This window comes from Colobus angolensis, unplaced genomic scaffold, assembly GCF_000951035.1.
Source record: "Colobus angolensis palliatus isolate OR3802 unplaced genomic scaffold, Cang.pa_1.0 Scaffold148, whole genome shotgun sequence".
Classification (NCBI taxonomy): Eukaryota; Metazoa; Chordata; class Mammalia; order Primates; family Cercopithecidae; genus Colobus; species Colobus angolensis.
The window spans coordinates 430,859-443,747 of NW_012114577.1; the positions used below are offsets into that span (position 1 = coordinate 430,859).

The window sequence follows — 12,889 nt, forward strand, 5'->3', positions numbered from 1 at the left end:
GAAGGAGGGCAGTCAGCACTCACTGTTTCCCAGGAGCATCCTCGCTCCCTGCTGGGCAAAGGCTGGGCTGAACTGGCTGTCAGGTCCTGTCTCAGTTGCTTAGGAAGAAAGAGTTCCAGAAAGGTAAAGAAAGACCCTCAAGCAGAAAGGTAAAGAGGCCCAGGAATCTTCCTTCACTTAAAAAACACTTTCTTCTCTCTCTGCAACTCATATGCTGCTTTGCTCAAGGCAGGTTTTCTGCACCAAGTATAAAGAAATCATATATGGAGGCAGCAATTACTTTTGTCACTGATTTCCACACGGCTGAGCTCTTCGGGAAACGGTGCAAGAGGGGCATAGCTCTGTGAGGGCCGCGGGGGTCAGGCAGGCTGGAATCTGGGCCCACTGCAGCACTGTCCTCTCTCCTTCCCTCACTGGAGGAGAAGCATCACGGGGTGGAATGGAATTCTATTCAGATATACGAACATTTCTACAGAAAGTACATTCTGTTCATCATGTTTTACTAAGAAATGCCAACTCGTGAATTTTCCCTGTGTTTATAAAGAAACAATCCTTCACTCCAGCTTCTGACATTCTTGAAGGCTAACATCAAGCCTAACGCACATTCTATGCATTGTCTGCTTTTTCCCCTAAGATCACTACACAACAAGATCCTTACTTGGTGATAACAGGAGACAAGAAAAGAGAAAAATAACACAGTAGACAAGAGGGGTAAAATGCAATGAGAACAGAGGGGACGGCGGCCAGTCCCCTGACTCACAAGCTGGCATGTGAGAATAATGTCCCTTGCTTCCCCTTCCCTGGTCCCTCCTGTAGCTGTGTGCTCAAAGAGCCATCCTTCCCCAATACTCAATAGAGTGGTTTCCTGACAGTCTTGGGTGAAATAATTAAAGCTTTGACAATTCCTAAGCACCTCTAAAGTTCCTGATACGTGGCCATTCATAATTTTGCCAAGGCACAAACGTGAGTCTTAGTGGCCCGGAGTGTGTGAGCGGGCCCAGCTCCCCACAGAGCAGCCCAGCCAACCAGCTCTGAAGGTCTCTGCCCACTGCCCCTACCCAATGCATGCAGAGACCACACACTCAGTGGCACTAATGGCTCTGGGATCTGAGATGGTCTCGGGGTGTACATTTCACAACCAAAGGCAAGCCCAGGCAACCCCGCACCACTTTTAATCTGTAAGGCTGGCAAAGCAGGGAGGAGAAGCAAAGGACATTTGTTGGTGACATTTTTTCTTTATTACAAAATATTGTCCCCCCCCTCCTCCAGTGGTGAATGGGACTTCTATGTGATACTGCAGAACTGGCAAAGAACGTTAGCACAGATTAGACGTCTCCTTTCCTCTAGGGTTTATCTGGAGCGCTGTCCACTCAGCAGTCTATCCACAATGTATTTGGTAAGTGACTACTGCCTGCCATGTGATGGCGGCACAACAGTAGGTAAAAGGCAGACAAGGCCCTGCTCTCGTGAAGCTTTACACCAAACACAAGACAATAAATGAATAAACAAGAAAATACAAGGAGTGATTAAGTCTTCTGCAGAAAACAAAACAGGGTAATGTGACTGTGAAGCTTGGTGGCCCATTTTGGGGAGGGCTGTCCAAGGAGGGGATGCTTGGCTGAGACGCAAATGATGAGAAGCTTCTTAATGAAGAGCATAGTTTAGAAATAAAAGCTGTGAGAAAAATGTGGATTTAAAGCTAAAATCCATCATTTTTCCATAAGCAGGAAGAACCTCATGTTAATGGAAGTCTTATTAGACGAAGAAAGAGCCACCTGTATATCTCCATGAATAATCCACATGAAAAACAGACATTTTCTTTTCCACTGATTAGAATATCATGTAACCGGGAAAATTTACTATTCTGTTTTTGTTTTTTGAGACTCTGACACAGTCTGGATGTTGTCCCCTCTAAATCTCATGTTGAAATGTGATTCCCAGTGTTGAAGATAGGGCCTCGTGGAAGGTGTTTGAGCCCTGGGTGGATCCCTCATGGCTTGGTGCTCGTGATAATGAGTGAGTTCTCGTGAGATCTGGTTGAGTGTGGCATCTCGCCATCAGCTCTGTCTTGCTCCCTCTCTTGCTATGTGACACTCCTGCTCCCCCCTCTACCTTCCATCATGACTGTAAGCTTCCTGAGGCCCTCACCAGAAGCTGAGGCCAGCACTATGCTTCCTGAACAGCCTGAAGAACCAAAAGCTAATTAAATCTCTTTTCTTATAAATGACCCAGCCCCAGGTATTTCTTTACAGCAATGCAAGAACAGCCCAACACAGATTCTAAATCTGCCAAAATTATTTGCAATACTTTTATCACTCCCCTCATCACCCAGATGATGTTTACTGAGCATCTACTATATTCCAGGAACCACCAGGTACTACCTCAGAACCTAGGGACAGAGTAACTAGTAAGACACAAGTTCTATCCTCAAAGACCTCTGTCAACAAACAGACGAATACTGTTGGTCTGAGAGGGGTTTGGATTAAGATATGCATAGTGCTGGCTGAGTGTGTTGGCTCACACCTGTAATCCCAGCACTTTGGGAGGCTGGGGTGGGCAGATCAACTGAGGTCAGAAGTTCAAGACCAACCTGGCGAACATGGCGAAACCCCGTTTCTACTAAAAATACAAAAAATTAGCCAGGTATAGTGGCACATGCCTGTAATCCCAGCTACTCAGGAGGCTGAGGCAGGAGAATCACTGGAACCAGAGAGGCGGCAGTTGCAGTGAGCTGAGATCGTGCCACTGCACTCCAGCCTGGGCAACAAGAGCGAAAGTCCATCTCAAAAAAAAAGGTATACACAGTGCAGACCTGGAGGGGCAAGGGCAATTGATCACCTGTGCTTTGTGATGCCACAGTGGCTGGAACTGTCTTGTCTCCTAAGTTTTTTTACGAAAATGTTTTTTTACGGTTTTATACGAAAGGCACCATTTGCCTCAGGTATCAAAGCCTGTTGTTTTAAATCCAGCCTCAGGAGCCCAAACAACTCTTCTGGCCAATTAAGACAAGACCGTGACCTCTTCAGTTGGGTGGCTGGCTCGCTCGCCAGGTGCCAGCCCAGGAAAGTGGGAGGCACAAGTGTGGGACCCATTTGTAGGCTCTCCACATGGAGCACGGTGACCTCCTGGCATAACAAGTTTCTCACAGAGTTTTTCCAAATGGAAACCTGAACCAATTTTGCATATGGTGTCACATACTAATGTCAAAGATGAGACATTTAGTGAGTAGAAAACAATAGTAACTGAATTTAGTTCATACCCATAATACTTCCTGGGAGTTCTCAGGATGAGTTAAAAAACAGGAGGGAGGGGAGGCCACTGTCTTGAAAGCATTTTTTGGGCACAGTTGGGTAGATTCCATCCTACCTCACTTCTGGAAAAGATGATTCTCTGTGCTCCTAATTCTTACTGCCCATGTTGCATATGGACCTAAGTCAGCCTTTCAGGAGACTCATGAATACTGAAACGGGGGTAATATCAGGGAACCACTGCCTGCGCACCTGCTCTGGCTTGCGACATTGATCTTGTGGCTGCCTGTCTGTTTACCCAAAATCTGAAATCCACAGTAACCATCTTTACTGAGTCTGAGTTTATTGCTATTATTATAAATGCCAAGGAGCCTCCCAACAGCATTTCCTGGCGGTCAGATATCTGAGGTTTCACAACTACACTTTTCAGAAACCAATGTTTATTACAGGGAAGACTGAGGACATTTGAAAAAAGAGAAAGAAGTATTACACTGAATAATACTGCCCAGTCAAATACTGAATAGTCAAAACCCTGTTTGCAGGTGGATGGACACCTTGCCATGCCACCCTTGGCAAAGAATTCTTCTTCTGGTGGTTGGTAGTCCTTATTGTCTACAATACAAAACCACTGAGGCTACACGTGCGGTCTGAAGCAACACGTGCAGCTATTACATTATAACTAAAATACCAATTTATTTTATTTATTCTAAACTCTCCCACCCTCCCACTTTTTAACTTCAAGGGGCATTCTTTGTGATGTGCGTAGGTCAGAACTATAGGATTTGAAACCACACATAATATTTTCTATTTTCATTTTTGAAATCTAAGAATTCTCATTAGTCCATTCTCAAAAGAAGATTTCAGAGTTTTGATCTCTGTTCCATAAAAAAATAAAAAATGATCTTTAAGCCGGTGAGCCTGCCAATGCTTGGGACTGTGCTGAATGAACCCAGGTGTCTACCTGCCAAGGAAGAAAAGGAAAATATGACTACTATTCAGCGTCACTGGTTATGTGGCCTGTGAACTGTGTGTTCAAAAGCCCACTCTCATTTTTTTTTTTTCCCCATCTGGGCCCTTAAATAAATTTTCTTCTGCAATCTACCAATGACAAAAACAAAGGTCCTAAAAGCAAGGCAGAAATGTTTCAGAAATACTCTCAACTGCTGGATTAGGTGATATTTGCACACCTCCAAGTTGAACACACAAAGATAACAGCACATTTCAGTGACTTCACAGGAAATATAGATGAATCATGACATGAATTACATCCAAAATGAGCTTAAGTATGAAGATTAAGATCTTAGTCTCAAGAGAAGAAAGATTGAGACAGATTCAAATCTGTAACTTTTAAAAGCTAAAAATACCTGAAAGAGAAGCCTGTGACCATGATAATTACATGTAGAAAAGGTGCAGAGATTAGGTCTTCCAATATTCACTGGGAAGAGACGGGCAGTTACTGGTGCTTTGCCCTGCAACCCTCCCTCCACATTACATACAAAATCTGATGGAGTCTTTCCTGGTGAAAGATTCTCTTTCCCCTAGGAATGCTCTATGTTTTAAGGTTTAAAAGAAGAGTATCTGCGCTTTCTGAGTTTTCTGCCCGACTCTATCTACACAGCAATTTCAAACCATCTGGAACCAACCTCTGCTCCAAGCTTTAAAGTGAAGCTATGTCTCTCCGAGAAACTAAGAGAAACTGCTGGGCAACTTCAAATATTCCTCATTTCTCGCTCAAAGACATCTTCTGGGCATTAACACTCACATTTCAGCTTTCTGGGCTGCTCTAGTTTTTGACTGTCAAACTATTCTTAAAGAGTGGTATCTTCTTAGAGAGGGTCTACAGAATGGCCAGAAACCATGAAAGGAGGATTATTCAAACCTGTCTTGAGCAGATTTTAATGGTGCAAAAGTGATACATACTCGGTAGAAATCATAATTCAAATTCTGAATTTAGAACTTTTCCCTGGCTAGTGATATGTGGTATGACACTCTGTCGCAATGCTGAACTGTGGCAGTGAGCCACACCTCCCAGTCAGCCACGAGATTCCACGGGTAAATAACCGATATTGTATGATGGACTGTGTTGCAAGCTGATTTTGCCCAATTAGAGGCTAATGCAAGTGTGCTGAGCATGTTTAAGGTAGGCTAGGAAATGCTATGATGTTCAGTAGTTTAGGTGACCATATACATGGTCAACTTACAATATTTTCAACTTATGGTGGGTTTATCTGGACATGGCCCCAGTGTAAGTCAAGGAGCATCTATAATCATGTAGGCGATTGTGGCAGTCAGAAGGCCAGGGAACCAGAGGCCTCCATACAACTAGATTCTAGAAGCTTAAACTTTCCATGGATGGGGGGTTGGAAATCAGAAGTTTTTGGGGGAATAGACTTCAATACAAATTACCTCCAGCCTTCTGATTTACATTTTGTTAGTTCACCCATCAAGCCTAGAGAACATTTTCTGAGTAGTTTCTTAAGTATAGCTATTGGAGGAGATGTATCACTAAATAAGAAGGTTTCTTTAAAGAACAGCAAATGGCAAGGAAAACTCTTAGTGCTTTTTCTAGAGAAGTAAAAATGAAGACAAGTAAGGCAGTTTTCAACTAGGACAGTGAATGAACAGTGTAAACTTGACTATTTCCTAATTGTGCCTTTGAACACATTAAAAAAGGACACAGTTCTCCACGATATGACTAGATAAATAAACTACAGTACATCTAGATGATGCAATATTATTCAGCTGTAAAAAGAAATGAGCTATCAAACCAAGAAAAGACATGGAGGAAGGTGAATGCTTATTACTAAGTAGAAGAGGCCAGTCTGAAAAGGCTGCACACTGTGTGATTCAACTATACAACATTCTAGAAAAGGCAAAACAATGGAAATAGTAAAAAGATTGGTGGTTGCCAGGAACTAAAGGGGAGGGAGGGAAGAACAGGCAGAGCACAGAGGATTTTTAGGGCAGTGTAACTACTCTGAATGATACTGTAATAGCGGCTACATGTCATCTTACATATTTGTAGAAACCCATAGAATGTACACCACCAAGAACGAACCCTAATGTAAACCAGGGCCTCTGGGTGATAACGACCCGTGCATATAGGTTCATCGATTATAACACATGTACCACTGTCAGTCTTTGAAGGCAGGGGTTTGTCGACAGCGGGGATAACGTGTTGGGGGAGGTATACGGAAAATGCCGGTACTTTTTGGTGTGAACCTAAAACTGCTCTAAAAAGTCTATTTTTTTTTAAGTGAAGCTAAAAAAAAAGGGACATACCTCTTTCACATGGAAACAAAATGAAGGGTAGAACGTAAGACAAACATAACACACGCACCACGAAGAGTTCACAGGCACACTTCAAACACCGTAAATGAACTAACGTTTGGAGGAAAATAGAGTTTTACCGGTTTTACAAAAGCTTTTAAGAGGACATTAAAGTTACCTCTTTACAAAAAAGGGAAAACAACTGGAGAAATATTAGGAAAGTGGCCTATGTCTGTCTGACCTCTCACGTGGTTGTCAAGGTTTCTTCATTTTAGGTAAATGGACTCTTTCTAACTGGCAGGTAATTATGTTGCTTAAAGAAATAGCTTAGGCCAGGTGCGGTGGCTCATGCCTGTAATCCCAGCACTTTGGGAGGCCAAGGTGGGCAGATCACGAGGTCAGGAGATCGAGACCATCCTGGATAACACTGTGAAACCCCATCTCTACTAAAAATACAAAAAATTAGCCAGGCGTGGTGGCAGGCACCTGTAGTCCCAGCTACTCAGGAGGCTGAGACAGGAGAATGGTATGAACCCAGGAGGCAGAGCTTGCGGTGAGCCAAGATCGTGCCACTGCACTCCAGCCAGGGCGACAGAGCAAGACTCTGTCTCAAAAAAAAAAAAAAGAAAAGAAATATGTTAAGAATTTTATGAGATAAAGTTCATTTCCCATTATGTTAAATATTAGATACATTCTTAGAACTTTGGTTTCATTTAGCCTGGGACTTCAAAGTGTATTATGAAGTTTGAATTGGTTCTAAAGATATTTTCTGTCATGAAATGAAAAAAAAACTCGCCAATGAATATATTTCTGATTAAATTCCCATTCTTTCTGTACAATAAGAAATAACTATGTATAAAGGAAATAAGGTTAACAGAAAAAAAGTGCCCTTAAAAACTGACATTAATGAAGACTTGACACTATGTAAAAATCAAAGATTTTTAGGATTTGAAGGAAAATCATCTAGAAATCGTCAGGTTGACCTGTGACTAGTAAATTGAAATAAGCGGGGACACAAGAGAACACACGTCATCTGCACAGGAACACAAAACCGCCCACAGGTAAAGCCCAGTGTATGAGCCAGGTCTCCGAGGCACATGTGCCACCTCCCATCTCCAGGTACTGAACTGCAAGAAGAAACTGAAGGCTAGAAAACCAGACGTCCCTCCTTGCTGTCCACCCACTTGAAAACCCACTCCTTACGTCGGACTTTTGTTTCCTTTTTTTTTTTTTTAAATCAGGCTTTAGACATTTTTTTCCTTTATAGATATGATAGTTGAGATATGAGGCAGAAGTCATTATTGGACTTGACAGAAATATCTAATATGAGTTTCTCAATTGCTTTCAAAATAGGTAGTGTTACCTAACTTTTTCAAAACGTCCACTCTGGCACTCTGGGGCTTTTATATTTGAAAATTATTTAAAAGAAAAACACCAAATAAGACACACTGAATAAAAACAAAAACAAACTCCCAAATCACGCCACCCTCAGAGCCCAGTGAGGCAGGAGTTGCGCGATCAGCCCGCCTCTCACTTACTTCTCAGGCTCCCCATGCTGGGTGCGGGGTGGGTCCGCGGAGGCAGCGTGCTGTGGTAGGGTGGGGTGGTGCTGAACAGAATGTCGTTGGGCAGTGCTTGGTCAAGCATGGAACTCCGGGAACTGCCAAAGGAGGACCCCCTCCTGTTGCTGCAGATGCTCTCGTCCGACAGCGTGCGGTAAAGCGACCTCCTTGGAGACAGGTTCCCATAGAACGAAAACTAGGGTTTAAACAAGGTGAGAGGAGGGAACAGACATTAACAAAACGAATGCATGGGCTTGTTTGACTAAGTCCAGTGGTTTCACATACTATTGTGATAGACTCTTTGAGTTTTCTCTCTTAGCTCAGGAATGCCAAATGCGGCAAGCAGTTGATCAAGGCAAATGCACCAGGGCTGGGATGTAGTTATTAGATTTTATGTTTTCCTCCTTTGACATTCTATGAAATACCGTCATGACTTAGACATGCACGCTTCATTAACTCTGAAATGTTAAATAAAACCTCCATAACCCTATAGCAGTGATAATTCCTGGAATTATATAAGGTTGCCATTTAAGGCAATAGTTATTCCAAGTCACACAATACTGGTTTGATTTTAATTTGAAATGACTACACTGTAATATTAGGCAATTTCTCTACCAATCAACTACATGTGAGGTTCAATCTAATCTAAGTAATAATAACACTAATTTTGAACACTGAAGCTTTGTAGGCCTCATAAACACGTTTCAAAAAAACAGTAGCAGTCCAATAAAGTCTTACTGTCCACTTAAAAGTATCACTTGCGGTCAGGCGCGGTGGCTCACGCCTGTAATCCCAGCACTTTGGGAGGCTGAGGTGGGTGGATCACAAGGGTCAGGAGATTGAGACCATCCTGGCTAACACGGTGAAATCCTGTCTCTACTAAAATACAAAAAGTTAGCTGGGCGTGGTGGTGGGCGCCTATAGTCCCAGCTACTTGGGAGGCTGGGGCAGACGAATGGTGTGAACCCGGGAGGCGGAACTTGCAGTAGGCAGAGATGGTGCCACTGTACTTCAGCCTGAGCGACAGAGCGAGACTCTGTCTCAAAAAAAAAAAAAAAAAGGTATCACTTGCAAAAGTCTGTATAACTGTTGAAAATTGAGTTACAATAATGGATCATAACCAGACTTAAATGAACCATTAAAATTATTGTGGTGTTTAATTACAGATAGGGTAAGGAAAATTGTTACTAAAGAAATGAGTGGTCGAATACTCAAGAAAAGTTAAATCAAATTTGAATTTTCAACTACTTCCTTTGCATACCGAACCACATTCCTTTTAGGTAAACAATAGTAAAAGCCAGAATGTTCACATCAAACAAAGAAATGGCTATTTACATTTATGAATGTAGCAGTAAGTCTAAAAATATTCCTATTGTATGTGTTCCTTCCATTCTGTCAAGTCTTTCCAACTGATGAATGGTAACTGGAATGTGTGTGAGCTACAAAGTTAAATTTACATTATGAAAAGAAGGTGATTTGTCTTAGAAGAAAAAACACATGTCAAGAAGTTTAACCCTCCAAAAAGAAAAGCTGTTTACACTCTTTGTACAACAGTCTGCCTTTGCATCCAAGCTTATACAGTATCATGTACATGACTTGATATAAGTTTTTTAAAAAAGACTCATTCTGATGGAGTTCTTATGGGATTCCCTCCTCACACACCACCAGCAGGTTCTTCAGAACTTGATTACAGGCATATTAGATTAAAGCAGCTTTGCAGTAGTGTCTAATTAGTGTTGTTCTAAAAACACAATTAGGTTAATTGCAGAATGATTTTACTATAGGGAAGACAGAAGCACAAAGACCCGCAGTTTACCCTGATCATGGTCAGTATGGTAATACCTGATTTCCTTTTTCCTTTTCATATGAACAAGAGGGAGTGCTGGATTAGAAGTAAGAGACAAGGACTCAGTTGCTGACTCTGGCACCAAATATTTATGAAGAGTTCACATTTCACCATCTGGGGCCTCAGTTACTTGCTAAAAGGGGTGACTGGGCTAAATCGCCTTTATTAAGTCCTTTTTAGTACTTTGAATTGTTTAGCAAAGTGGCTTAAGAGATTGTAATAATAATGAAACTAAAGCCAATAAGCAAGCTAACATTATCGAGGGAGTACTACATTGTGAATGACAAAGGTATGCCATTGAACTTGGGGTTGTGGTTTACAAGATTTAAGCGTGGCCTTCTCTATAATTTCTGCATATCTCTAAACAGCAGTGTGCGAGTTCCAACCCTGTTTAAAATGCCCAGCAGTGTGCTGTCTAACTCCACTCCACTTCTGGAACAGGATTACATTTAAGAACAGATAGCTTGGAGCAGAGGCTAGAGGTCTGGAACAAAAGTCAGGTGGTGTGAATTTTAATAGCTACTGTTCACGATCACCAGTTCTGTCCAGGAGCTGTACTGGGCTCTTCTCACATTACTTCTTATCTTCACTGTAACTTCACAATTCATTTATTATGATCTCCTTTTTTCAGATGAGAGCACTGAGGTCAAGAGGCCAAGTCACTTGCATAACGTCATGCAGCTAAATCATTGCTGGAGCCACGATTTGAGGCTAGGCCAGCCTGACTTTTAGCTCTATCTGAGATTTTAAAAACAGCCTTCCTAACCTCTCCCAGGCTCCCTTTACATACTGATAGAATCAAAATTGACAACAGTCAACTATGTGCAGTGAGTCGTTGGTAGGGTCATGAGAGATGAAGCATGTGGGAGTACTCTGGAAACCCTTGAGTTTCTTTAGACTCTTTTTTTGTTTTCAGTGTTTTTGGTAACTTCAAAGCTCCACAAGTCACTAACCTTTCTTCGCCCCTCCTCCACTAAGGGGCTGTCAGGAAGCATCAATTTCAGAAAATCTTCTTTAGACAGAACATGTTGAGTCTCTGCAACGGCATCTCCCACTACTGTCTGATGCTGAGTTGCTGTGGACATGACATCCATCTCACCATACATCCTGTTGAGAACAATCAGAATGGAAATTAAGCCTCTTTGTAAAGTGCCTGTAGTGGTAAGAATTAAAACCTAGTAACCAGTTTCAGCAGCCACAAATGCATACAAACAATTCTCAGGTCTTTAAGGTCGGTTCACTTTTGCTGCATTTGCTCCAAATTCCCATGCCAGTTCACATTTGTGAAATGAGCTCAACTACAAAGTTAGATTCCTGAATAATTCGGACACAAATCAGATTGCCCAGGATGAAAAAAATACATAGCCAACTTTTAAAACACCGCTGCGTTTTCCCTTTCCTACTCTGTATCAGAAAACACAGTTTCAATAATTCATCAGAGATTATCACACGTCTTTTGATACAGCCCTTGTGTGCTCTCGCGGCTGGACAACCAGAGCCCCGATGGCACCCGGGCAACAGAGAGGAAGCCACACGAGGGAGCCTGGGGTTTAAGACTAATCAATTCACGTGTGTGCGAAGCATGTTTTATTATCAGCAATTTCACAAAGCTGTTTGGATAAATAAAGTAGCTGTCTCCCTTAATTATCAGTATACAAAAATGTATTGACAGATGACAAAAGAGTGTCAAGCTGAATTATTGTTTTTAGCTTTTTTTCAGGGAGAAAACGGGAGTCATTCTAAAAAGGTTTACTCTGAAAATACAATCTGAGCAACCAAATATTCCTGAAGACACAGTAGTCAGTGGCTGTACTGTCAGTAGAGGCAAACGGTCTTTGCCACACAACCTGAAACATCACACTCGAGGAATTCATAGCCCACAGCAGCGAGCTGGAGGACGACCTGAATGTTATTGCTGTGTGCCTCCAAGATGACTCTTTATTTCAAAAGCTAGGCTATCTTGTCACTGTATGACAGCTCACCGGGAAATTACTAGAATAAGAAACATACACAAACATGCTCAAAATTAAGAAGGATTTCTCTAAAATCCTCTATGGCTTTGTTCCTGAGGTAGGACAGGTTTCCCTGTACCTCTCAGTTCTTGAAGCACAAGCTACCGTTACAACATGAACAAACAGTGGCTGTAAAAAAAAAAAAAAAGAAGAAGCTTTTCTTAACTTTTACAACATTACTGAAGATTTAGTTGGTTTGTGGGATGGCATGACATGAAAATGGGAGCTTCAAGAAGAATCCAAGACGCTGGAGGGCTTTTGCATAAAAGCCGCCTAAGGAAAATAAAACAATGTAGTTTTTAACAAGACTGCATCCAAGAAGCGCCCAACATTTGATCCTGAGGTGAGTTAGGTGGTGCTCAAGAGCTCCAGGCCCTATGTGTTTTGGGAAAGATGCGGGGGAAAAATCCCAGGTCCTACCAATAACTGCATGGATAAAAATATTATATCATAATTACGATTACAATGTGCTGTTCTAGTTTCTGTATGTGTTTCAATAAAAATCGCTAGTTTTCTCTGCTACACTAGTAATTTAAAGAAACTATCCAATGATGTGTCATAAATATGCTCCAAGGGTTTACTCTGTGCCAGACACTGTGAGTAGTGAAGTAAGCAGGCCATGGGGCTTGCATAGAAACCCCAGTCCGGGTGTGTGTGTATGTGGTAGGTATGTGGTGTGTGTGCTCTGCAGGCTGAGATGACCGATCAAGTGTGAAGTCACTGTAGGAAGTACTGGGCTAGCGGGTGCAGAGAACAATCCCCTTTGGGAGGGTGCTGGTCAGGCTCAGAAACTCACAAAGGGCATTAAGGCAGAGGGAACAGCATGAATGGGTACACAGAAGCCTGAGACAGAACGGCTCATTTGCTTATATTATTTAAAAATGTAAGACAATATTATTAACAAAATTAACAGTAGGGCTTCCACAATATGATTTTGAGAAATCACTGGTC

At 42.1% G+C, this 12,889-nt stretch overlaps 1 protein-coding gene across 1 annotated transcript in view; it reads right to left on the reverse strand.

Annotated features, from left to right (window-relative positions):
• Positions 1 to 12,889, reverse strand: part of SIPA1L2 (signal-induced proliferation-associated 1 like 2) — a 231,342-nt gene that overhangs the window by 20,067 nt on the left and 198,386 nt on the right. The window contains exons 16-17 of the mRNA XM_011935710.1: positions 10,880 to 11,033; positions 8,057 to 8,276 (exon numbers count right to left, since the gene is read on the reverse strand). Of these exons, the coding sequence (XP_011791100.1) occupies positions 8,057 to 8,276; positions 10,880 to 11,033 (374 nt within the window). The remainder of the gene's footprint in view (positions 1 to 8,056; positions 8,277 to 10,879; positions 11,034 to 12,889) is intronic.